The sequence below is a fragment of the Scylla paramamosain genome, chromosome 2 (genome assembly GCF_035594125.1).
Source record: "Scylla paramamosain isolate STU-SP2022 chromosome 2, ASM3559412v1, whole genome shotgun sequence".
NCBI classification, from domain to species: Eukaryota; Metazoa; Arthropoda; class Malacostraca; order Decapoda; family Portunidae; genus Scylla; species Scylla paramamosain.
The window spans coordinates 29,104,317-29,131,816 of NC_087152.1; the positions used below are offsets into that span (position 1 = coordinate 29,104,317).

At 42.9% G+C, this 27,500-nt stretch overlaps 1 protein-coding gene across 1 annotated transcript in view; it reads left to right on the forward strand.

Moving 5' to 3' along the window:
- LOC135112711 (uncharacterized) overlaps positions 1 to 27,500 on the forward strand; it is a 231,195-nt gene that overhangs the window by 178,418 nt on the left and 25,277 nt on the right. Inside the window, exons 5-6 of the mRNA XM_064027450.1 lie at positions 13,780 to 13,915; positions 21,973 to 22,109. Of these exons, the coding sequence (XP_063883520.1) occupies positions 13,780 to 13,915; positions 21,973 to 22,109 (273 nt within the window). The remainder of the gene's footprint in view (positions 1 to 13,779; positions 13,916 to 21,972; positions 22,110 to 27,500) is intronic.

The window sequence follows — 27,500 nt, forward strand, 5'->3', positions numbered from 1 at the left end:
AGTTCACCTTAATTATATAAGTTTGCCCTAATTTTGCCTTTTCTTCATAATTAATTAATTTTAATGAGGAAAAAAAATGAGACGTAGATTTTTAGTAAATAGTCATATTCGTAAATTTTGGTGCATAGTCAATGTATATTTTTTTGCCATGCACTCACGCACACACGCCGCTCGCGCGCGCACACACACACACACACACACACACACACACACACACACACACACACACACACACACACACACACAGACCACACACACACACACCACACACTACACACACACACACACACACACACATACACACATCAGACACACACACACACACACACACACACCACACACACACACACACACACACACACACACACACATATACACACACACACACACATACACACACACACACACACACACACACACACACACACACACACACACACACACACACACACACACACACACAGTGGGGTTTTTTTTTTCCTATTTCGCGAATGTCTGAATTTAATTAAACTTTGTGTTAAAGTGTAATGTAAAAGTAATAATTGCGGTTGTTGCATGTTGTCATTAACTGCATCGGAAGTCACACGGAAAACACTCTCAATAATGAGGAAAATAACACCTGAAATGAATATTAATTAAGGGGAACACCTCTCTCTCTCTCTCTCTCTCTCTCTCTCTCTCTCTCTCTCTCTCTCTCTCTCTCTCTCCTCTCTCTCTCTCTCTCTCTCTCTCTCTCCTCGGTCTCACCTGAACGAATTAACACACCTGGAAACATCAAAGGCCAGGAAAGGATTGAAAATTGAACTGAAATCTCTCTCTCTCTCTCTCTCTCTCTCTCTCTCTCTCTCCTCTCTTCTCCTCTCTCTCTCTCTCTCTCTCTCTCTCTCTCTCCTCTCCTCTCTCTCTCTCCTTTTTCATCAACATCGTCGCCATTTTCTACAACCCTTCACAGAATTTTAACTGTGGTAAACGTGAATAATTTCCCTCTTTTATTCAAGATTATCTCTCCGCATGACTTACGCAAAGCATTTGAAAGGGTTTTGGTGTTATTTTTCTCTTATTTTATGTTGTTTCATGCTACGTGATGCAGAAAATATAGCAGTGTTTCAGAATTTGGTACATTTGCTTTGCTGCTAATTCATCTGTTTTTCACGCGCTCTGACCTTCCTTTTGTTCCGATAATTCCAGTCATTTTATCAGGAATTCGAGAATAAAAAATATCTAAAAAGTAATAATTCGTATCATAAGCGTCAATGTTCTATTCTGGAAAACAATCTATTTACTTATTGCAATTACTTACAGACGGAATAAAGATAATGATACATAACTGTGGACCACAAGAGAGAAAAAAAATGCGTTACACACACACACACACACACTGGTACAGGCTGCAGAAGAATAAGATAAAGAAAACATCAGGGAGTGTCGTTACAAAAGCAACTCCCGTTATTAAAACTGAAGTGAACCGATACATTGCCATTATTTTGCTGCGTTGTTTTATTCAGTGTTTTGAAATGAAGTACAATCCATGCGAGTGTTGCGATGGCTTGACTTCACGTACGAGTGCAGGTGAACGCACTCCAAACGATCTCATTTTTATTCCGAGCTGACTGATACTCGTACTCGTACTCTCAAGTTCAAACATTCCTCGAATCTCTAAATCAGACACTGAATGAGAAAGTGAGGGGGTGTCTGGTGCTCGTCATTCTTGGTTTTCTTCCTGACACAAACACAAACACACACACACACACACACACACACACACACACACACACACACACACACACACATTCATAATTCTGGCATCCAATACCATTTCTATCCGTGCAATAATTACTTGTGGTCTTTCATGACATTCATAAGCTACTTTCCTCATCGTTTTCGCAGAAGAAAGAAATTTACAATCTAATATCTCTTCAACAGATTTAAATTTCTTTCATCTCCTGTTGACAAAGATATTCCATTTGTTTTTGTCTTGTCTTCCTGAGCAGATCAGCGTGGCGAGATGCTGTGAGAAAGAAAGAAACGTCTCTCACTTGACTTCCTTTTGTGTATTCTCCAGTATGTACTCTTGGAAAACGTATTTTTCAAAATAAGTGTGTTTCTTGTGTTGACGCGGAAATACTGTGTGAGTAGGCACGTACCACCTTGTTCCTCAATAAATCCGTGCAAATAAGGCCGTGGCGGTGAGAGAGGCACGCGGTAAACTGTGACTGCTGCTAACGTGCCTCGACACTTTTTTAGAGGCTTCGGCTTCTTATGGGGGGCTTTTAACTGGGAAGAAGTTGTTCACTGTTGCGTGGAGGCTGGCTGGCGGCTCTGGGAGAGGGTGAACTCGCGGCCTATATTACGAGAACCTGAATGGAGGTTGTGCCGTCTGTGGATATTACGTATAGTGGCAGCGAAGAGTAGCAGACGCGATAAGAACGCTGTGATACGGCATGCTGCTCTTATGTGAGGGTGACGGGGCGGCGGCAGCAGGGTGAGGCGCGGCAGAGTGGCAATACAGAACACTACGGCGTTGCACAGAACATATCAGTCAGGTCTTTTCCGCCGTGAACATAACAAGGCTTCGCTGCTTCAGGAAGAACACTCTGACCTACAAATTTTTAAGAGAGCATTGTCGCCCCAGGGTATCCAAAGCTGGCTGACAGTCACACCGGTAATAACACTCACGTCCCTCCGGCAACACGTCCATTTTACCAATAAGCATCACAGGAAGAGAATTATGAACGGCTTTAACAACACTGTCCTCTTTCCCTCGCATCCATGTCTGCTTTCATAAATGGTAATCACCTCTGAGTAACGTATAAACTTTGCAGAAGCACCATAAGGAAAACTAGAAAAAAAAAAAAAAAATCTTTCCCGCAGACCACTTGTATCGCGTAGGCAAAAAGTAGCAGCACTCGAGGGAAGCGGAGCTCTTTAGGCAAACAAGGGAGGGGGAGGCTGGTGAGAGTGGCGGGGGAAGCGAAGCTCATCAGGTCAGGCAAGCACCGCGCGGGTAATCAGGCGAGATGAAGCAAAACAAATGAGACATACAAGTTGCTAATCTCAACTCGGGACGCCCCATAGATCTCTCCTTCCTCGCTAATCATGGGTATTTACAGGCTGTCAGCTGCTGTCTCTCTCTCTCTCTCTCTCTCCTCTCTCTCTCTCTCTCTCTCTCTCTCTCTCTCTCTCTCTCTCTCTCTCCCTCTCTCTCTCTCTCTCTCTCTCTCTCTATCTCTCTCTCTCTCTCTCTCTCTCTCTCTCTCTCTTCCGTCTTCTCTTCTCCTCGCCTTCCCTGAGACGTGACACAATTGCAGCATAAATACAGGGAGGGGAACAAACGAGAACGCCGAGAAGAAATACAGGAAGAGAAGGTGGAGAGGGGGGGAGGAGGAGGAGGAGGAGGAGGAGGAGGAGGAGGAGGAGGAGGAGGAGGAGGAGGAGGAGGAGGAGGAGGAGGAGGAATAAGAAACAGCTCCATGGAGACGAGATGATCGGCTGACTGATGAATTGCCTTGAGATAATATCACTTCCCGCACCCTCATGTTTTATCTCCGTGAGGCACTTAAATGAGAAGCAGGAGGAGGAGGAGGAGGAGGAACACACGGGGAAAAGGAGGAAAGAAAGAAAGATAAAATGAAGGAGGGAAGAAGAGGGGAAGTAAGATAAGGTTGGGAGTGAGGTGCATTCTGTGGTGATGGACGCAGCGAGCATCTACGTACCTTGCTTGCTAATTAGGTTCTTCTCAGGTGATCTGTGTTGAGTTATGGACGAGCAGGTGAGGGTGATACCGCCGTGATGCTGGACGTGTGTGTGTGTGTGTGTGTGTGTGTGTGTGTGTGTGTGTGTGTGTGTGTGTGTGTGTGTGTGTGTGTGTGTCATTATCTCTCTCTCTCTCTCTCACCTCTCTCTCTCTCCTCCTCTCTCTCTCTTCTCTCTCTCTCTCTCTCTCTCTCTCTCCTCCTCTCTCTCTCTCTCTCTCTCTCTCTCTCTCTCTCTGGCTATGAAGATCGGATGAATTAAGCGTATGTGATCGTTTTAATTAAGTCCTTTTTATTACTACTACTACTACTACTACTACCACTACTACTTCTACTACTACTACTACTGCTGCTGCTCTGCTGCTGCTGCTGCTGGTGCTGCTGCTACTACCATCATTATATTTCCTCCTCAATCTATTATTATTACTAATATCATTACCCCATTACCTTCCACCACCACCACCACCACCAATAACAACACCGCAATCTGTCACCGAACCACCAAACATTTTCCACCTTCCTCTCTTTCCATTTATTCCTGCAGCGGCCTCATGACTCCTGCAGATCATGGAGGAGGAGGAGGAGGAGGAGGAGGAGGAGGAGGAGGAGGCGTATTCCCAAGGCCGCCTCCTCTTCAGAAAGTAATTAACCTTTCCTCAAACATTTTCCTGAACTCCTTAATGACATTCTCAACAGCTTACATCTGGTGATTTCTTTCGTCAAATCTCATCGTCGGGGAAAGATTTCGGCCGGATGGGAAACAGGGAAAGTGACGTGAAGCGAAGAAGTGGCAATCTCGTTTTTCCCTCTCATCCCACTTCTCCTGGTGGGGACTCGATGCGTGCCAGAGGGAGGCAGCGAGAAGGATAAGAGGGGAAGGCGCTTTGTTTGTGTGTAGGATGGTGAGAAGAGGGGAGAGGAGAGGAAGGCATGCACTGACTGACTGACTGACTCACTGACTGACTGACTCACTGACTGACTGACTCACTCACTCACTCACTCACTCACTCACTGACTGACTGATTGACTGACTGACTGGACTGACTGACTGACTGACTAAGAGAGAGAGAGAGAGAGAGAGAGAGAGAGAGAGAGAGAGAGAGAGAGAGAGAGAATGTGTCTGAAGATTTTTGTTCGCAGGACGCTTCCAACTTGACATTTCACTCATAGCTTCAGAAAATTAGTCTCTTCACCCTGCATCTTTTCCTTCTCTCTCTCTCTCTCTCTCTCTCTCTCTCTCTCTCTCTCTCTCTCTCTCTCTCTCTCTCTCTCTCTCTCTCTCTTTTTCCAGACGACTGCTATTCGCTCTAGTTTTTCTTTCCTTCTTCTCTCTACCACCCTCCCTCTTACCAGCACTCTCCCTCCTTCACCATCTCTCCTTCCATCACTCTTCCTTTCGCCCACTGAACTTTTTTTTTTTCTATCTGCATTTTTTCCCCCTCTTGACTCGCATTTTTCCATCTCTCACTCGCTCTCCGTCATTCCTTCTCGTCATTTACATGCAAATCGAAAGCGAAGGTCGATCATCACACGCGCTTAGGATGACTTATCTCGACTTATCACGAGTTATCACGACTCCTCCAACTTCCTAATCCACCTTGCTGAAGGACAACGCCTCTTATTTCCACCCATTTTTACCCTTCCACCCGCCTTTCTTCCGCCCCGTGATAAGGAGAATGAGGGGGAGGAGGTGGGAGGAGATGGGTGGAAGGGAGGCGGGGATGGGGAGGGGGAGGAGGAGGAGGAGGATCAGTAGGATGGGGGTGAGATGACGGCGACGAGAGAGGAAAGATGTAATCGTTGAATTTAGTAGAGGTGGTGGTGGTGGTGACAGTGATAGTGGGTAGTTGTGGTGGCAGTGGTGGTGGTGGTGGTGGTGGCGGTGATAGTAGTAGTAGTAGTAGTAGTAGTAGTAGTAGTAGTAGTAGTAGTAGTAGTAGTAGTAGTAGTAGTAGTAGTAGTAGTAGTAGCAGTATTTGATTTTGAAAATATAATAATGATTTTTGTAGTAATTCAGAATATTCATGATACTTCTGTGTGTGTGTGTGTGTGTGTGCGTGTGTTGTGTGTGTGTGTGTGTGTGTGTGTGTGTGTGTGTGTGTGTGTGTGTGTGTGTGGTGTGTGTGTGTGTGTGTGTGTGTGTGTGACTAGAAACACTAATTAACTGCTGACTTGATTACGTAGTATTCTCCTTCCGGTTTTTTTTTTTTTTTTTGCTTTAATAACTGCAATATTAATAATTTCAATGAAACAAGCAATAGCGACAAGAAAAATGCCAGGAAAACAATAAAAGAAAATAAATAAAAATAAGATCTTGACTGTAATTGGCATCGCATTACAATTTTGTCAAGCATATCAAACGTCACAAGAAGAGGAAGAATAAAAACAAAAAGAAGAACAAGAACAAGAACAAGAAGAAGAAGAAGAAGAAGAAGAAGAAGAAGAAGAAGAAGAAGAAGAAGAAGAAGAAGAAGAAGAAGAAGAAGAAGAAGAAGAAGAAGAAGAAGAAGAAGAAGAAGAAGAAGAAGAAGAAGAAGAAGAAGAAGAAGAAGAAGAAGAGAAGAAGAAGAAGAGAGAAGAAGAAGAAGAAGATGATGATGATGATGATGATGATGATGATGATGATGATGATGATGATGATGATGAGGAGGAGGAGGAGGAGCGAGGAGGAGGAGGAGGAGGAGGAGGAGGAGGAGGAGGAGAGAGGAGGAGGAGGAGGAGGAGGAGGAGGAGGAGGAAGAAGAGAGAAGAAGAAGAAGAAGAAGAAGAAGAAGAACAACAACAACAACAACAACAACAACAACAACAACAACAACAACAACAACAACAACAACAACAACAACTATCATCATCATCCCCAATATCACACCACCACCACCACCACCACCACCACCAGCGCCCCCCTTATCATTTCCCCTCGCCAAGTATTCTAATCTTTTGTTGACATTCGTGTCTGGGGAAAACTTCCACTTCAAATTCGGGCAAGAAGTTTTAATGTGCAAGTTATTTACGTATTTTTGGGGGCGCCTCTCGTCTCCCTCCCTCCTTCGAACAATTCTGTCAATAACACTCGTTACGTCAGCATGGAAGGACAGACGGAGGGAAAGAAAAGTGACGACGACGATATAAGCAAGGAAAGAGGAAAAGTGACAGGAGGAGGAGGAGGAGGAGGAGGAGGAGGAATGTAGGAGACGCGGAATAGGATGACAGGATGAAGATGATAATAAAGAAAGATGGATGGAAGGACGAAATAAACAAGATGAGTAACAAAAAGAGAAGAAAAATAAGAATAAAAAAGAGGGAATGAAGAAAAACGGAAAGTGGAATAAGTGGAAAGTGAAGGATGAGCCGAGAAACATGAAAGAAAGACACAGCACGATAACTCAGAGGAGGAGAGAGGAGGGGAGAGGGAGGGGTGACAGGAATAAGAGGCGATGAAAGGTGTGATACGTAGAAGGAAGATAGTGTAGAGAAAGACTGTGAGAAAATGTTGATAAATGGGACAGAGAGAGAGAGAGAGAGAGAGAGAGAGAGAGAGAGAGAGAGAGAGAGAGAGAGAGAGAGAGAGAGAGAGAGAGAGAGAGAGAGAGACATAGGAACGCGTGTCCATCCATCCTTTTATCGTCAGATGTGTGGCTGTGTTTGAGTTGGGTGAGGGGAGGGAAAGGGAAGAAGAGGGTAGAGGGCTTAGCGGGAAGATGGAGAGAGGGGAGACGAGAGGAAGAAAATAGGGGGAGGCCATGGAAACAGAGGGAGAGAAAGAAGGCCATTGGAGAGGAAAATTGGGTGAGGAAAGAAGAATAAGAGACAGTGGGAAAATAGGAATTGTAGAGAGAGAGAGAGAGAGAGAGAGAGAGAGAGAGAGAGAGAGAGAGAGAGAGAGAGAGAGAGAGAGAGAGAGAGAGAGAGAGAGAGAGAGAGGGAAGTGATGAAGGGAAAGTCAGAGCGAAGAAGCAAGGTGGAAGAATCTAGGGAGGAGTAGTGAAGGGTGGGGAGCTGGCGATCTGCAGTCCGTGGAGGGAGTTGGTTACCTGAGGAGATACAGAAGGATAGAAGCGAGTGAGAGATTCTATTTACGTAGAAAAGGCTGAAAGAGATGCCGAAGATGGTGGATAGAAGGAAAATGTGGAGAGAGTTAAGAAGAAAGGAGAAGGAGGGAGAAAAGTTGGAAAGGGATTTAAGTTGCTGAAAACGTTAAGTGTTGAGTGAAAAGGAAAGAGGAGAAAAGAAGAAGGAAGGAAGGAGAAATAGATAAATTGTTCATGGTTGATGAATGAGAAGAAAAGTAAATGTGAGGGAAGAAAAGGAGATGGAGGAGAGAAGCCACTGGTCACATCAATTCCAACATTGCTTCCTTAAAAATACGTAGTGCATGTTTTTTTTGTTTTTTTTTTGTATGAACCAAAAGAAACAAAACCATAAAATCACACTCTATGTAGTTTTAAAGTATAATGAACCACTTTCCTTCCATGTACTTTAAGTGATATGAGAAAAAATATAGAATGTGTATGCAAGCAGGAGCTCATATTGAAAATAAAGAATAATTCACGTATACTAAAACACAGGCAGAGTTATAAAAAAATGTCAATGTTATTAATTGTTAATTAATTGTTAATGCCATTACTCAAGTTGTTACTACTACTACTACTACTACTACTACTACTACTACTACTACTAAACTACAACAAATTCTACTTTACCATCATCACTACCGCCACCACCACCACCACCACCACTGCTTTTACAACAGCTACTCTCTCTCTCTCTCTCTCTCTCTCTCTCTCTCTCTCTCTCTCTCTCTCTCTCTCTCTCTCTCTCTCTCTCTCTCTGTCTCTCTCTAAACCTTTACCTCTAAATGCAATCTCTCCCAATTTACAAATAAGGGACAAAGAGACCCAAGAGAGGATGGGGACATGAACGTGAAACGAGGAGGAAAGAAAATAGGAAGCAATAGAGAGGAGCAAGAAGAGGAAGGGATGAGGAGAGAAGTATAAGGAAAATGAGAAGAGATGAAAGGAGAGGGTGAATAAGGAAAGAATACATGATAGGATTTAGAAATGAGAATAGGAAAGGAAAAGGAAGAGAGTGGATGAACTGGGCAAGGCTGGACGTAAGACAGAAAAGGAAAAGGAGAAAGAAGAATAAGAAGAGCAAAGAACAAAAAGAATACCTGGAAGTAAATATTGGATAAGGAGCAAGGAAGAAGAGAGGAGAGAACACGGGAAGAGAAGAAGTCGGGCTTAACGAAGGATGGAATAAGAAAAGAAAAGAAAGAAAATAAAAGAACGTAGTGACCCTGGGAAGAAATAAAAACAAAAAGAAAAAAAGAAGACATTGAAAACAGCATAAAGAAATGAGAGAGAGAGAGAGAGAGAGAGAGAGAGAGAGAGAGAGAGAGAGAGAGAGAGAGAGAGAGAGAGAGAGAGAGAGAGAGAGAGAGAGAGAGGAGGATAACCAGTAGGTCCGGAATAGGAAAAAGGGAAAGAGAAAGGAAGGAATGATGGGAATAAGGAAGGGAAGAAAAGGGTAAAAAGGATCACCAAGTCAGGCCTGAAGTCTCGCCCTCACCGCCCTCAAGGTCACTACTCCTCCAGGAAGAGATTTTGTCCAAGTTTACTTACCCTCATCTCAATGCCCCCCCATTCTCTCTCTCTCTCTCTCTCTCTCTCTCTCTCTCTCTCTCTCTCTCTCTCTCTCTCTCTCTCTCTCTCTCTCCCCTAACGTTTTCTTTCGACCTTGTCAATTGTCCTTCGCTTATTTCTTTTATTTCTTTTACAGAATGGAAAAGATGAGGCTGAGAGAGAGAGAGAGAGAGAGAGAGAGAGAGAGAGAGAGAGAGAGAGAGAGAGAGAGAGAGAGAGAGAGAGAGAGAGAGAGAGAGAGAGAGGCGGTGGAAAGGTCGTAGCTAGGGAAAAAAAATGCTTTCAAAGAACCTTTCGTAAAAGAATCCTGATATTGCTTTTGTAACACTACACAACTCTCCTACACACACACACACACACACACACACACACACACACACACACACACACACGTACTCACAATACAGAAACATGCATGAAATTCTCCCCTAATACACCGTTGTCAATATCAATAATAATTTGTAATAACTTAGTAATCAGATTTTCCTCCATAATATTCACTAATACAGTAATTAATCATTGCATTTTGCCGATTAATTTCAATAAGTGTACGTGAGCAGATTTTCTACTGTAATTAAGTACGCTGATTGATGGATAGGCACATAGATAGGAAGACAGATAGACGGATAGATAGGTAGATAGATGGATAGTGAAACAGATAAGTAGATAGATAGATAGATAGATAGATAGATAGATAGATAGATAGATAGACAGATAGATGGATAGCTGAATAGACGGACAGACAGATAGATAGATAGATAGATAGATAGATAGATAGATAGATGGAGAGCGGAATAGACAGACAGACAGACAGACAGATAGATAGATAGATAGATAGATAGATAGATAGATAGATAGACAGATATATAGCAGAATACACAGACAGACAGACAGACAGACAGACAGACAGACAGACAGACAGATAGATAGATAGATAGACATAGATAGATAGATGGATAGATGGATGGATAACAGAACAGACAGACAGATAGACAGATAAATAGATCGATGGATAGCTGGATAAGTTGACTACTAAACAGATAGAGAGAAAGATAGATACCTAAATAGATAGAGACACAGACAAATAACTAGATAAATATATAACAGAGATACACAGACAGACACACACACAAAAAATAGATAGACAGACAGACAGACAGACAGACAGACAGACAAACAGACAGACAGATAGATAGATAGATAGATAGATAGATAGATAGATAGATAGATAGATAGATAGATAGATAGATAGATAGACAGATAGATAGATAGATAGATAGAAAGATACATCAGTGGAGGGGTGAATGGAATCTGATTGCATCGGTTTTGCCATGTGGAAGGAGCGGATGAGAATGACTGAGCAAAGAGGGATGAAGGAAGAGTGCCACCCTGGAGATCAAAGGTGGGGCGAGATGAGGTCCCGGGCAGAGGCATGGAAATTGAAGAACTTGCCCAAGAAAGTTGCCATCAGGTGACTTAAGCTGATCCACGTCATTGCGTAACTTGCCTTTCAAAATGATGGAGGTGTGGAAGGAGGAGGAGAAGGAGGAGGAGGAGGAGGAGGAGGAGGAGGAGGAGGAGGAGGAGGAGGAGGAGGAGGAGGAGGAGGAGGAGGAGGAGGAGGAATACAAAGGAAAACCAAACGGCAACAGACCTTTTGGTCCTTGCAAGGCTGTTTGGTAACTATTTCTAACTAGCTATAGGGAAGAGAGACAAGATAGCATAGCAGAAGGCTCCTCCCCGCCCACCACTCCTTCCAGCTTACGCTGACATGGAAATAAGGAGGAGGAGGAGGAGGAAAAAAAAAGAAAAAGAAGTAGAAGTAGTAGTAGTAGTAGTAGTAGTAGTAGTAGTAGTAGTAGTAGTAGTAGTAGTAGTAGTAGTAGTAGTAGTAGTAGTAGTGGAAATGTAGAAGAAGGAGGCTGTCTGTTAAGAGCCTTCAAAGTAGGAGATACAGAAAAGTGCGAATGACAACCGTTCCCCACCCACCATTTCCTCCAGCCTTTGTCGGCAGGAAGGGAAGAAATACATCGCAGCACGGAAGAACTGTCAAAACATTACCTTGGGGACGACATGAGAACTACCGCTATTGCATCTACAAGCCGGGAAAACAAACACTGTCAGAAATTATCAATAGTAAAAAATGCGACACTTTTTTTTTTTTTTTGGTAACGTTCAGAATCTGAACGTACTGTTACCTTAATGTTGGGATTCCGAGGAGGAGGAGGAGGAGGAGGAGGAGGAGAAGGAAAGAGAAAGAGGATGATGGAAGAGGAGGAAGGAAGGAAGAGGAGGAAGGGAGGGAAGACACAAAACCGTAAATATATAACTACTCAGGCTGTCGTTCTTGATGTTTATTGTTTGGTTGCTGATGTTCTTGATAATGAAGGAAAATTCGGTGTAAGTCATCCATCCAAGTCTACACTCACTTTACACCATCTGAGTTACAATAAATGCACGTTCCTTTCTTTCATTGCATATAATCGGGAACGGAAAAAGGAGACTCGTGACCTGCATACATGTTAAGGCCATCAATCCTGCACTCCTGCAAATGAGTTAAACACGGAAAGAAAACTGTTTAGGTGAAGACCATCAAGTTTGTCAGTCTCGTGTCTCATCCTCACGCGCCTCTTTCTCCCCCGTGTGAAAAATTTATACAACGAAGACTTAATCCTTCCTTTCCTTCTTCCTTTCCTCCTTTCATTGCGTCCTCATCCTCTTCTTTTTTCTTTTATTTTTTCCATTATTATTTTTCAAGTCTTAAATTTCTTTTTCTTTTATTCATTTTTTGTTCGATCTTTGTTTCTCATCTTGACCGCAATTCTCTTCTGTTTCTTTTCATTCCTTTTCTTCACTTCCAAATTTCACATTTTTCTGTCTTTCCTTTCTGATTATTTTTCTCTCCGTTCCTATAATTTTCTTTTCTTGCTTTCTCTTTTCGTTTGCAATTTCGTCTTTACTCTCGTTAGTGTCTTTTTTTTTCCTTCCAGTCCTTCCACTTTCTTTCCTGTTATTCTTTCTCTTCTTTCCTTTCTCGATAATTTCCCACCATATATATATATCTCCTTTTCTTCTCCCTCTTTTTTTCACATTTCAGTTTTCTTTTATCCTTTTCGTACTCCTTTTTATCGCCTTTTTTCCCCTTTCCTTTTTTTCTTAAGCTGTCTCCTTTCACTCCTTTCTTCTGTTTTTTTTTCTAATTCATTTCATTTCCTCACTCCTTTCCTCCTTTTCGTCCTCCTTCCGTGACGCCATCCATTTCTTCTTCTATCTCTTTCCCTCCCAATTAACCCATCAAAAAGAAAGACTGCAATAAACGTCTCTATGATCTCCATTCTATACACCATCAATCGGAATATTTCCCTATTACCATTCCTTTCTTTTTCCTACCCATATTCTCATTAAGACTCTCTCTCTCTCTCTCTCTCTCTCTCTCTCTCTCTCTCTCTCTCTCTCTCTCTCTCTCTCTCTCTCTCTCTGAACACAACCCATGCAAAACTGCAGACTCCCTTCCTCCCCACTTTTATTCAATTATCGCTATTAACACCAATGTCTTTTATTAGCACACTTCCATTGTTCCATTGCACGTTTCCTATCTTCGCCACACTCATTAGCTCTTGTTTCTACACCCCACACTGATACATTTTCAATCGTCCTAATTTCCCCCAAAACACAATTGGCGGATACCGTGTTCGTTCTCCTTCCCTTTTATGACAAGCATTTGCCTTATTATTGTTATGTTCTGGACTTCTGGTAATTGTGGCAGATTGTTTTGCCTCCCTATTTGTGGGCGAGTTGTGTGTGTAGTTCCTGTATTTTTTTTTTTTTATCTATTTAAATGTCTATGTTTATTCGTTTTAGGTTTCCGATAAAAAAAAAAGGGAAAGATCAATGAAGGGCATATACCTTATCTGTATATCTAGATTTTTTTTTTTCTGAAGGGGAGGGAACTTCAAGGAAAAAAAGATCAGCGATGAGAGATGGATACTGGCATCTATGTATCATTAACACACACACACACACACACACACACACACACACACACACACACACACACACACACACACACACACACACACACAAACACAAATGCGACACAAGCATACCTTCAAGTAACGCACATCTGTACACATACCCCCACCGCAAACCTACGCATTCCTCTATTCACCCATCCACTTCTCCATCCACCCACTTATCCAACCATCCATTCATTGAAACCTCCACCCATCCATCAATTCATTCCTTTTTACTTACACAAATCCATTCTTCTCTAACAACTTCAACCATTCACTCATTTTAACTTATATTCACCCATCCACCCTTCCCTCTATCCATGCTCCCACAAACTTTTGGTGCTCTAACACGTCGCCTCCTTTCTGGTGCAGGTTGAGCGAAGCAGCGAGGCGACGGTAGTGCTGCGGGACGTTGAGCTGGGCACCTCTGGGACATACAGGTGCGAAGTCATCACGGAGGCGCCAGTTTTCCACACCAAGTTCGGCGAGGGAAACATGACAGTCATAGGTGAGGAGGAGGATAAGGAGAGAGAGTGGGTGGAGGAGATGGAAAAGTGGATGACATGAATGAGGGGAGGCAGGAGGATGAATGTGGGAGTGGTCGACATGAATAAGGAAGGAGGAGGAGGAGGAGGAGGAGGAGGAGGAGAACATGGGAGGATGAAAGAGCGGAGGGAGAGATGAATGAAAGTAAGATGGAACATAAGAAGGAGGAGGAGGAGGAGGAGGGTTAATACATAGAAATACATAGTAAGCACAGATACCATGACAACCTAAAATGAAGAGGAGGAGGACGAGGAGAAGGAAAATGGGGTAGGTGAGGAGAAGAATGAGGAGGATGGGATAAAGATGAACAGGTGGATGAGATTAGTGAGGATCAGACGGAACATGAGGAAGTGGAGGAGGAGTGGGTAATACATATAAGCAGAAGCCGAAAATAGATACCAGGAAAGCTACTGGCCTACATGACTCTATGACAAGGGCATCTGCTGACCTACAAACTGCCGCTGTAATAAACTCCGTGAGGTAGAGGAAAAAAAAAACCATGGGGAGGAACAGCGATGGAGGAGGTAGAAGAGGAGATGGTGGTGGAGAGAATAAAAAGCAGCAGTCGGACCTGTTAGCCTTTACGAGGTGGTTTGTGATAAACTACACTATCTAATCTAAAGCCAGAAAGGCAGGATGGTAAAGGCGAGGAAGAGCACGCGAAAGAAAAAAAAAGAAAGAAAAAGAGGAGTAGGAGGAAATGGACAAGATGCAGGAAGAGAGGAAGAAGGAGAGAAAAGAGAAAGAAGAGGATAAAGAAATATAAAACTTTAAAAAATGCAGGGAAATAAAAAAGGGAAAAGAAAAATAAAACGGTGCAGAAATATTGTAAGTAATAAAGGAAAAGAAAAGAAACTAATGGATAGTGCGTGCGCGCGCGCAAGTGCGTGTGAACAAAGCATAAAGCAAGGAATCTATAATATCATGACGAACCAATTCACATTTTGATGAAAAGATTAAAAAAAAAAAAAGAATACGCAAGAGTAACGGGGAAAAAAATGAAAGCAAGAGAAGGAAGAAGATAAAAATAACGGGGAGACTGTGCAAGGAGAGAAGAAAGATTAAAAAGACGAAGTTGAGGAGAAGGGGCGGAAAATGAGGGTGATAAGAAGAAAGTGAAACGAAACGATGTGAAAGAAAAGAAATAATGACAATTACCGAACAAAAATGTAGAATATAAGAGAAAAAGCGCCAGCTTGAGAAAAATCATTCTGATAAGGCGGTAAGGTGATAAAGGAGGAGGAAAAGGAGAAACTGAAGAGGAAGTAGGAGAGAAAGAAAGGAAAGAATACGAGCAAGAGGAAGAGAAACAAAAGTGATTAAGATGAAGAGAAAAGAAAATGAGTTAGGATAAGAAAATGATGTGCGAAAGACGAGCGAGAAAAAAAAGAAGAAAATTAGGATTAATTTGTTGTGAGAGAGAGAAAGAGAGAGAGAGAGAGAGAGAGAGAGAGAGAGAGAGAGAGAGAGAGAGAGAGAGAGAGAGAGAGAGAGAGAGAGAGAGAGAGAGAGCTGACCTGATTGTATCAAATAATGTCCCATACTTCATCCAATTTTATTAACAAAAACTGGGTAACATAGCCCGTACATCTCTCTCTCTCTCTCTCTCTCTCTCTCTCTCTCTCTCTCTCTCTCTCTCTCTCTCTCTCTCTCTCATGGAAACCTTAACTGTTGTTCTTTGAAGGAGAGAGAGAGAGAGAGAGAGAGAGAGAGAGAGAGAGAGAGAGAGAGAGAGAGAGAGAGAGAGAGAGAGAGAGAGAGAGAGAGAGAGAGAGAGAGAGAGAGAGAGAGAGAGAGAGAGAGAGATTAGAATATAAACATAAACAGACATGCATATATATACGTGTATGTGTGTATTTAGTTGTGTACGTATGTATACATACATGTGTGTGTGTGTGTGTGTGTGTGTGTGATTCACGTAGGAGAGTGAGGGCCTGCTGCAAACTCGGTGATCTTTCTTATGTCCTTTCTGGCTGCTTTACTTCCTGTCTGAATAACACGGAATACAGTTACAGCATGCACTTTGAATAATCTCTCCTGTTATTAAGAGTACACTATACACACTGTAAAAATCTCCACATTCATATAGTAGAAAATTATACTAAATTATCTTAGTCAAACTTGTTCTCGCATCCATTTTTATGATGATGACTCAGCCTTGCACTTCTCACATTCATTTGTCAGACCCCATAACCCAACAGGAATTAAACAGTTCATGTAGAAAATCCATAGACGTCACCTTTCGATCTATCTGTAATTTCACAGTGGGCAATGCAAATCTGAAAAGGCAAATGCAAAAGAGGCTTAAAGCCTCTTTTCTCTTTTTCATCTATCTGCTCGGGACAGCCTTCCAGACAACTATGCCTTCTTCTTCGGGGACATTCATCTGTCTACACTAAACTTATAAAAATCCCAACTACAAATTTCATATCTTATCTCTTACTGTAACAGCTTCCATGAACCTGGGTGTTTTGTGTACTCTCCGCCAGCTCTTTCCCTTCCTCCAGCTCCTAACTATACAGAGAGGTTTTATCAATGTGTGGATTACTACCCCATATGTGGGAAGGTTCAACTCATACAAACCTTCTAAATAGCGTGATGTTAAAAGCTTATCGTCTCATCAACTCTTGTCCTGTAAACAGACTGTCTCTCACTCGCCGCCTAAGTGTTGCACATTTCCAAGGTTACTCTTCTTCTAAGCTGCCAAGTGCCCGCCTCCCCCTCCCACTGCCACGCTGCACAAGGCTTCCTGCTTATCCTCACCCCTATTCTCTCGATCTCACCAAAGCAAGAGTTGACAGTATTTTATTTTTTTCATAACTTTACGTTGTAAATTCTGGAACTTTCTACCTGTTTTTGTTTTCTTTCTTCCAACGACTTGAACTGTTCCAAAGGAGGAATGTCAAGACACCTCTGTTTCTTAATTTACCGGCCCGTTATCTGGCTCCTCTCCTGTGGTTTCTTTTTAAGAGCGACACTGAGAGACTTTCCTTTTCTTTTCTTTTGTGTTTTGTTTTTAATCTTTTTGTTTCCTCGATCAGACTCCTTGAAACACACACACACACACACACACACACACACACACACACACACACACACAGAGAGAGAGAGAGAGAGAGAGAGAGAGAGAGAGAGAGAGAGAGAGAGAGAGAGAGAGAGAGGGCCCAGAGCGGTAAGGGAAGGCGAGGAAGAGAGAGGCGGCGAGCGATCACGGAAGGTCAGTCGGCAGCTTGCGTTTATGGCGGCGTATTGCAGTGTTATTCAGTCTTAATGCATAATATCAGAAGGCCTGAGTCGTGCGTGCCTGCGAGTAGAGTTTGTGACACGCTCTCCCACTCCGCCATTCCGGGCCGGCGAGGACTGGGCGCTGAATGGCCTTAATTTGCGATAATCACCTTACTATTGTCATCTTTTGCTCCTGACGAGGGTGATTATGCTCCGCCAATTAACATCAGACGCAGCGACACAGCGGGACGTTAAATGCTCTCACAATGCACACACACACACACACACACACACACACACACACACACACACACACACACACACACACACACAACACATACTCACCCACAACACACACACACACACACACACACACACACACACACACACACACACACACACACACACACACACACACACACACACACACACACACAAGCTGACATACCTGACCCAATTTTGAAATCTAATTAACTAATTTCTTCGGTTTTTTTCTTGTTTTTTTTTCTTTTTGTCTTTCTCATTCCCTTGCTCTTCCCTCTGATTACTTCTAAAAACGACTAGCTAGATCACTTCCTTTCTTCGTTCATGATTCTCTCATTTCTTTTCATTCCCTTTCTCTCCCATTCCCTGTTCTTCTCTTTCTTCCTTCTTATCCTTCCTTGCTTATTTTCGACAGCCATTTAATTTATTTCTTCCTTTCTTCCTTTCCTCTTCTTCCGCCTTATGTGCATGTTCGCTCCCCCTCTTCCTTGTTTCTCCTTTCCAGTGTATTCCTTTTTGTCTCCTTTGTTCTTCCCTTTCCTTTCATTTCATACCATCACTGCGATATTTCTCAGACAGTTCGTATGTTGTCTTCCTTTTTCCCTCCCTCGCTCTTATTTTTATTACTTCTTTTTTTTCGTTATTTTTAATTATTTTTTTCCTTTTCCTTATCTTTCTTCCGTTTCTTTCCTCCTCATTTTCTCTCCTATATAATGTTTTTTTTTATTATTATTATTTAACTGTTTGCCTCTCCTTATTTAATCTTTCTTATATGCTCAATTTTCTTTTTTTTTTCATCCTTGATATTTCCTTTCATTCCCTTCGTCTTCCAGCCTCTTCCATTTCTTGCCCTTTCCCGTAATTTCCAACTTTCCCTCCACTATATATAATCTTTCACTCTCTTCTTTTCACTCTCCTCCTTTAATCTTCTCTTTCACCTCCTGCCTTTCCTTTCCCTTCGTCACCTTTCTATTTAATTCTCTTTCGTATCCCTTTTGTTCCACTTTTCCTCAATTCCTTCCTTTACTTATTTTTTTCATCTTTCTTCTCTTTCCCATCCATCGTAATACATTAATTGCTTAGTTTGTTCCCGTTTCACTGTTCTACTTTATTCCTATCCTCCCATACCCTTCCTTGCTCTTCCTTTGTATTCTTTTCCCTGTTATTCCCAACTGACACACTCCCTCTGAGACACACACTGGTAAAGGACAGATCTATATCACGTGCTCAAGGGAACAGGAGAAGTCTGCCGTGTTTTAAGTAACAAGGCTTGAAAAAAAATAAAATAAATAAATAAATAAATAAAATAAATATATAAATAAAAAATAATAAAATAATGATAACAATAATAATAATAATAATAATAATAATAATAATAATAATAATAATAATAATAATAATAATAATAATAATAATAATAATAATAATAATAATAATAATAATAATAATAATAATATAAAAGAACGTCGCAAATTATAGTTGAGAGAGAGAGAGAGAGAGAGAGAGAGAGAGAGAGAGAGAGAGAGAGAGAGAGAGAGAGAGAGAGAGAGAGAGAGAGAGCAGGGAGGGGCGACCCGCATCTCTATGGGGAAAGTTTTGGTTTTACTCAGACATATAGAGAAGGAATAGATGAAAGCAAGGAATTACGGAAGGAAGGAGAGAAGGGAAGGATGAAGGAAAAGAAAGTAGGAAGGAAGGGGACGCAGAAGAGGAACATAAAAGAAAAAAAAAGAAGCAGCCACCAGTGAAAATAATATAAATTGAATAGAAAGCAAAATAAGGAAAATAACAAAAATCAATAAAAAATCGCGAACATAGATAAGATAAATACATGATACATGAATAAATAGAATAAAACAGAAATAAACTCAATCAGACAGAAAATGAAAAAAAAAAAAAAAACACTTAAAATACACACACAAAAAAAATATTAATAACATAAAACGAATTATGCATTTCCTTACGTAGCAAAAAAGACAAGAAAAGAAAAGAAAAGTGTTGTAATGAAACACACACACACACACACACACACACACACACACACACACACACACACACACACACACACACACACACACACACACACACACACACACACGACTGGACTTGAATAGGAATGCGTGTCGCTCCGTTGATCAAGTGGACAAGGACGAAAAGCTGCCTTAATGACGTGATAATAGAAGCTTTAGTGAAGTGATAATGAATTTTACTACGAGTGAACGAGTGGAAATGATGAAGCGCCTCTGTGTGACATTAATTGCTGGAGCTTTTTGGGCTATCTCACCCCTCTGGAAGGAGAGAGAGAGAGAGAGAGAGAGAGAGAGAGAGAGAGAGAGAGAGAGAGAGAGAGAGAGAGAGAGAGAGAGAGAGAGAGAGAGAGAGAGAGAGAGAGAGAGAGAGAGAGAGAGAGAGATTCGCATCTCGGCTCAAATGGTTTGCTAAATAAATGGAAACTTTTCTCGTTCCATTCATAAAGGGTTTGCTGAATGTCGCGTTTCGAGGAAAGCTCTGTGTGTGTGTGTGTGTGTGTGTGTGTGTGTGTGTGTGTGTGTGTGTGTGTGTGTGTGTGTGTGTGTGTGTGTGTGTGTGTGTGTGTGTGTGTGTGTGTGTGTGTGTGTGTGTGTGTGTCTAAGCAAGTTGCTCTTACTACGGTACTACTACTACTACTACTACTACTACTACTACGGATAACAATAATAATAATAATAATAGTAGTAGTAGTAGTAGTAGTAGTAGTAGTAGTAGTAGTAGTAGTAGTAGTAGTAGTAGTAGTAGTAGTAGTAGTAGTGATAAAAATAAAAATAATAATAATAATAATAATAATAATAATAATAATAATAATAATAATAATAATAATAATAATAATGAATAATAATAATAATAATAATAATAATAATAATAACAACAATAATAATAACAATAATAATAATAATAATAATTCTATTACGTACTATTGTTGCTACTGTGCTGATGTTTTTTAATAAGTTTTGCTTCAGATCACGAAAGTAACATCTCTATAACACAATAGTTCTTTGTTATACTGTTCCATACACCTCACATCTTTGTCTGATGGTTTCCCTGCATGTCTCTCATTACCTCTTTGTCAGCGCTCTATCATTATTTATGTCCTTCGTTGTTTTCCTCTTCATCTATTATAATCGTATATTAAGTTTCCCATCTGCATCTTCCTTTTATCATTGTTTTTCCCACTGTTACATTGTTCACTTCCTAATTACCTTTTCATCCAATGCAGTTCCTCCCTTAGTCCTTTTTCCGTATTTGTTTTTGATTGTTTCTTTATTCTTTAGTTTTCAATTCTTTCGTACTCCTGCTCCTCTCCCTTTTAGCTCCTTCACTGCGTTCTCTACGTTTTTTCCTCCACATTCACAATCTTCCTTCCATACATTTATGCATCCTTTGTTAAGATTTTTTTTTCGTTTTTTGCACTGTATTACTTGTTAATTTGCCCAATACATAATTTCTTGCCTCATGTCTCGTTCTTTCCTAATATTTATTTTTTTAGCATCATGCCACCACTTTTCATATCCTCCCAATATTCTCTTCTCTTTACTCCTCTTTCTGACCGTCATCTTGCTTTCCCCGATATTCTATTCTCACCTTCGCAATTCTCCCAACTCTCCTTGCCCATGAACAAATCTTCCCTCCATGCTGTTGCCTTTTGCCTGCCTCGCTCCACCTCTCACTCTCTCCCTGAGTTCTCTCCCATCTTCGATATCAAAATAATTCACAGCCTGCCTCACCCGTGCCCCGCCCTTACTCTGCCTTCCTTATTTCTTCCCGCACTCCACGCCTCACCTCGCCTCGCCTCGCCGCGCCTCTCGACCTCCACCGCCTCCTTTTCCTGGCGAGCTGAATATGCTGCTTTCTTTCTTGCATTCCTCTCACCTGCGCCTCGTCTTCTCAATTATTTATCCTATTTCTTATTATGTTTATTGATTTTTTTTCGTTGTCAGCTAATAAAAATCACGTAAATCCATGCAATTTTCAATGTTTTTGACATGTTCATCAGCTTTGCTGTATTATAGAAGACTTGAAATCTCAGTTTGCTATGCTTGTAAAGTGCATGAGTCCTTATCAGTCCGGTGAATAATAAATTTTCCACTCTTCACCGTTCACCGCCTCCATGCTCCGTTCGCTCTTTAATGCCTCTTCTGCCACCTGTTTCTCACTGCCCACTGTATTGTCTTCCCAACATTAAAGTCTTCACTTCTTGACTGTTCATCGTCCTTTAGCCTTTCCTGCCTTCCTGTGTCGCCTGTGTTGCCTTTATCATTCAGTTACACCTTTTTCCGCCTTCTTCTAGCACCCAATTCACTTTCCACTATCCTCTCTTCCCTCTATTTTCTTCCCTTCTGGACACATCCGCAACACACTCCGCCCCTTGCTGCCTCCCTCTGTTACTTTATCAAACTCCGTGTATCATTCAGTTTTGACCTTCCACCATTCCGTGTTTCCTAGATTTTTTTCACTTCATGCACACCCGTAAGCCTTCGCCGCCTCCTTCCGCAGACCTGCCGGAGAGCGCCCCTGTGCTGGACGGCGCCAAGACCAGTTACCAGCTGGGAGAGCAGGTCACCGTCAACTGCACGTCCCTCTACTCCAAGCCCGCGGCCACGCTTGAATGGTTCATTAATGACGAGCTTGTGGTAAGTGCACCGGTCATTAGGGATGGTGGCAGGAGGCAAGTGGTGTGGTGTAGTGGTGAGTTACGTGCTGTGGTGAGCGTGTGGTGGATGAAAGGGGGTGGTGGGGTCTTGATGGTGCAGTGAGGAGGGGAGGAGTAAGCCGTGTGCTGGAGTGGTGCATTAAGTGTTATGGTGAGTGTGTGGTGTGTGGTGGTGGACGAGATTCCTCGTATTGCAGTTGGCAGTAAAAGTAGAGCAGAGTGTCGTAGCGTGATAAATGAAGCGCTGTGGTGATTATATGATAGCATCCGCGATCCTCTAAGTGCTGTGGTAAGAGCTTAAATTTTGTCTTCGTTTTCTAGTTTCAATTAACTTACATTCTAGCAATATCGTTTATCTGTAACTTAATAGTAAGAACACTGTGGTAGTAACGAGACCGGCTGCAATGGAGCGCTCGCAAGAGACTGTAAGTAGATGTTTAAAATCTGGCTGCCTGGGTCATGGAGTGAGCTGCTCAATGAGAGTAAACGGTGTAATGGAACAAGATTCTCCCTTTTCTTTAGTATTGAAATGAACTGGTGTACTTTGTTCCTGGAGGGGCGATAACCCTGGCAGTAGCTGCGGGGGCGCGTAAATTGTGGCAGAGACGGAAGTAGTGACGGGAAGAATGCATCATTTCACCATGGAGTACGAAGAGAGCAGAGCCTTCCACATCCCTGCCTCAAGCCCTCCACCCCTCCCCCTGCTTGCCTGCGTCTAGCTTTCAGCCTCCCCTTGGCGGGTCTCCATCGTTAAATGCAACGTTGACAACGGCAGCGTCGGGGCAAAGTAGCAGTAAAGCGCTGCCTAACGTGACGCAGCGCCATAACCCGACTCACCTGGGAGACCTGGAAGTGCGGCGACCTCTGTTACCTCAGTAAATCGACGCCAAACAGCACTCGTCGCCGTGTGTGCCGCGGACTGACGTGCACAGAGCAAGGACGCCGGCGAACCGCGCTCCTAAGGCACTGAGGAGACAGGAGAGAAAGGAAACATGAAACTCGCTGAAACAGAGACACCAGCAGCCTGAGATAAGTGAAAGGGGAGGAATAGAAGGAGCTCCGGAGGGATTCCGAGTATGAAACGAGGAGAGGGAATATAGTGGGCGAGCACCGTCATCCTCTGTAGATTGCGGAGGAACACGTAGACGTCCAAATGCACCAGCTGTCTCTTACATATCAAGACACTTTACATTTATACATCTTGAAGGCTGCACCGAGCATCACGTAACCTAATGAATTTCCTGTTTTCATCCCAAGACACCAGACGCCCCAAAGTTCGTCCTCTCTCTCAAGCTTTCTCTTTTAAAATTCAGTCTTGCGAGCGTCGGCCTCCTTCCCTTCACCTGCGGCCGTTCCTTCCTGAAATATAAATTAGCATCAGGTGCCACAGCTGGACGTGGGACTTGTGCACGTCCCAGGTAAGCTATAATTCACCACTGAGTCGCTGGATCTGCTCACCTCACTAGTATAAGATTAATCGTAGTCGAGACGCTACGTCAATAAAAATAAACACACTTACATGTACAAGGCAAGACGCCAATAATTAAAGGATGAAGCTTGACAGAGAGCCTCGATACATCACCTAATGTAGAGTGTCAGTCCTTGAGCCGCCGCCGCCGCCGCCGCCGCCGCCGCCGCCGTCGCCGCCGCCGTCACCACCACCACCACCACCACCACCACCACCACCACCACAACAACAATAGCCACAATGAACTCCGTCACAATTTACGATACCTTTAACTCCCCGGGCCGAACGTATAAATTTTCCAGCTCCTCCTCGTCTTCATCGCCGCCAAGAAATCACCTCCAGACTTCCTTCACACACACACACACACACACACACACACACACACACACACACACACACACACACACACACACAGCCACGTTAAAACCTCGAGTCTGGAGAGAAAAACCGACACAGACAGGCAACGGCGCCGACGAACACGACACGGGGAAGACATCCATTCACTCCGGTGGTTTTCTGAAGGCGTCACGACTACAGTTGTTGGTGGCAGCGGATATAGCGATGGTGGCGGCGATGGTGATGGTGGTTGCGAAATCGTCACCTCCAAAAACGTCGCTTCTGTGTTCCTTGGCGCAAAAGTTCCCGCCAGTATCTCACGCCCACCATTTGTCTCCAGAAATGGTTCGGAAGACTGTGAACGAAACAATTACCGTCGACAAGCCCGGAAACAATTTGTCTGTCACCTGGTGCTCGCGCGCGCCGGCAGGAAGAAGGGAAGGGAAGGCCAGGAAAGGGAGTGACGGAAGACAGGGTGGTGATGGGTGTGCTTAGGTGAAGTCAGGTTAGGTTAGGGTAGGTTTGGTTAGGTTAGGTATGGCTAGTTTAGGTTAGGATTGGTTTGGTTAGGTTAGGTTAGGGTTGGTTAGGTTAGCTTAGATTAGCTTAGGCTAGGTTAGGTTAGGAAGAAGAGAATGGAAGGGGAGGAAAAGCAGGGGAGGATGGGAATGAGTGTGCTTAGGTTAGGTTAGATTTAAAAAAACATAGAGAGAGAGGCAAGAAGGCCAAGAAAGGGAGTAACAGAGGGAAAGATGGTGACGAGTGTGCTTAGACCAGGTTTGGTTAGGAAAATGGGAAGATAAAGGGAAGAGAGTGACGGAGGCGAGGATGGGGATGAGTGTGGTTAGGTTAGGTTATGTTAGGTTAGATTAGGTTAGGTTAGGTTAGGTTAGGTTAGGTTAGAAAAAAAGGAAGAGAAGGGCAGGAAAGGGTGTGACAGAGGACTAGGTGGTGATGGCTGTGCTCTTCTGTCCTTGTTCTTGTTCGTGCTCTGTTTGTTTTCTCATCCACCGAAATAAACAGACTATTTTTCATTTTCTTTCCCATCCTTACATCCTATTTTTTTTTCTTTTCTTCCTCTCTAAGGCCTACAGTTATTCGTACGTCTCTTGGTTACTCACCGTTTTCCTCTCTCCTTTCTCTTTCGTCATGTTCTCCTCCTCCTCCTCCTCCTCCTCCTTTATTTGCATTCATAATTGCTGTCATTACCATTACTAGCTCAGTCAAGGCGTCAAAACGAGACAAATCTTTCTTTCTTTGGTTTTCACGAGGGTGGGAGTCACGATCCGAGAGAGAGAGAGAGAGAGAGAGAGAGAGAGAGAGAGAGAGAGAGAGAGAGAGAGAGAGAGAGAGAGAGAGAGAGAGAGGAAGCGTCAAACAAACTTAAACTAGTTGAGTCTTTTTACACAGGAAACGTCAGTGTAAACTAATACGCATATTTTCATTTCTCTCTCTCTCTCTCTCTCTCTCTCTCTCTCTCTCTCTCTCTCTCTCTCTCTCTCTCTCTCTCTCTCTCTCTCTCATATATTTTTTCAGTCAGTTTTGAACAACAGTGTAAACTAATGATATATCGGATATTCGCCTCTGCATCCACCTCTGCGGAGCATCAGCAGTGACAATGCTATCCGCTTTACTATCCGCACCTGTCTTTCATTATAACAAAAGATCCGCATCAATATCTGCAACTGCATTTTTTAGATAACAAAAAGCTCCGGCTCACGTCGAACAAACGTAGAGGTTGTGGATCTGTGTGTGTGTGTGTGTGTGTGTGTGTGTGTGTGTGTGTGTGTGTGTGTGTGTGTGTGTGTGTGTGTGTGTGTGTGTGTGTGTGTGTGTGTGTGTGTGTGTGTGGAGAGAGAGAGAGAGAGAGAGAGAGAGAGAGAGAGAGAGAGAGAGAGAGAGAGAGAGAGAGAGAGAGAGAGAGAGAGAGAGAGAGAGAGAGAGAGAGAGAGAGAGAGAGAGAGAGAGAGAGAGAGAGTCATGATCGTATAAGTTTGAGTGAGTGAGAATGAGGATAAGCTTGAATGAGATGAATGGAAATCAAGCGTGAGTGAGAAGAGATTAACAGAGTGAGAGTGGCTGTGGACAGGAATAAGCAGCGTGAGAGTGAGCTTGACGGAGAAAACAAGCATGAGTTACATTAAAAAAATAAGTGAAATATTAAGTGTGAGAAAGATACTGAAAGTGGGGAAGGGGGTAAGTGTTAGAGTGAGACTGAGTTAGTTAGAGTCAGCGTGAGCGAGAGAAAAGACTAGCGTGATTGTGAAAGTCAGCGAAAGATGAAATGTGGGAGTGAGTAAGAAAAATCCTGAGGACTGATAAATAAGTGGAATTATTCGAGAAGATGAGAGAGAGTGAGGAAGGATGGAGAGTGAATGCTACTGTACGAGTGATGAGGAGAGAGAACGAGGTATCACTTCTTTGGCCTTTACCTTGGACAGATAAGGGGAGGTGAGGTGACACGGAGGGTGACTTGAGACAAGAGGAATGAGGAAGGGAGAGGAAAGGAACAGCGGGAGGAATTAAGGGAAGCATTGTGAAGTAGAGGGAGGAAGGGAGTTCGTAACGGAGGAAGGAGAGTACTTAGGGCAAGGAAGTAGAGGAAGGGTGGAGAAGGAGGGAGTACGGGGAGAAAGTAGAGAGAATGAATATAAGAAGGAAGGCTGAGGAAGAGTGAATGAAGAATTAGAGGGAAAGAGGAAGTAGTGGGAGTAAGAAGCCCCTTTTCCTGTCCCATACTCCCTTTTGTCCTTCCCCACACCCACCCTCTCTTCACTTTACTCTTTCCATCCCTTGCCCCTGTACTCCTCTTCCCCAGTTACATCTTTTACATCCTTGAAATAAACATTTTTTTCTTATATTATTAGATATTTTTTTCTATTTATTTTCTTTCTTTGTTTTCCTCTTCTCTCTTTTTTTAGTCTCTGGAATTTTGTGCCTCAGATACGATGCACTTTGTATTACTGTGCTGCGCAAAGATGATGTGCATCCGCATCCGCAACCGCGGACATGGAGGCGGATATATTGATATTTCAACATTTTTATGAAAAATGCAAATCTGGCTCCGTATCCGCTTCAGCAGACCTCTAAAATTTATCCGATACATCAGCAGTATCTACAGAAGCAAGGACTGTGTTATTAGAAAAGGAATGACTGGGAGTGAGTGAAGGAGGGGAAGGAGCTGCTGATCTAGTGTTACGATTATCAGAATGGGTTGCGACAGTAATGTTGCGTAGTGGTGACTGGCGGCAGTGAAGGCTGGCTGTTGATGGTGAATAATGCTACGTTCTTGATACTGATATTGTTCTTAATATTACACGTGACTTATAATTACTCCAAAGTCAAGCCTTTACAGTGGAAACTCCTGTAAGAGAGAAAGGGAGAAAAAAAGTAATTAAGTGCCACACTCATTACTGGCGACAGTGGGTTGCAACGAGTCTTGCAAGCGGTGGTCTGCATAGTGAGTGAGTCAAGGTAAGATCACAGCGAGGTCACGGTCACATTCGCTTCAAGTTATGTCACAGTCTTGCAGCTTCCCGATATTTTCAAATCAAGAAACGGTAGTGA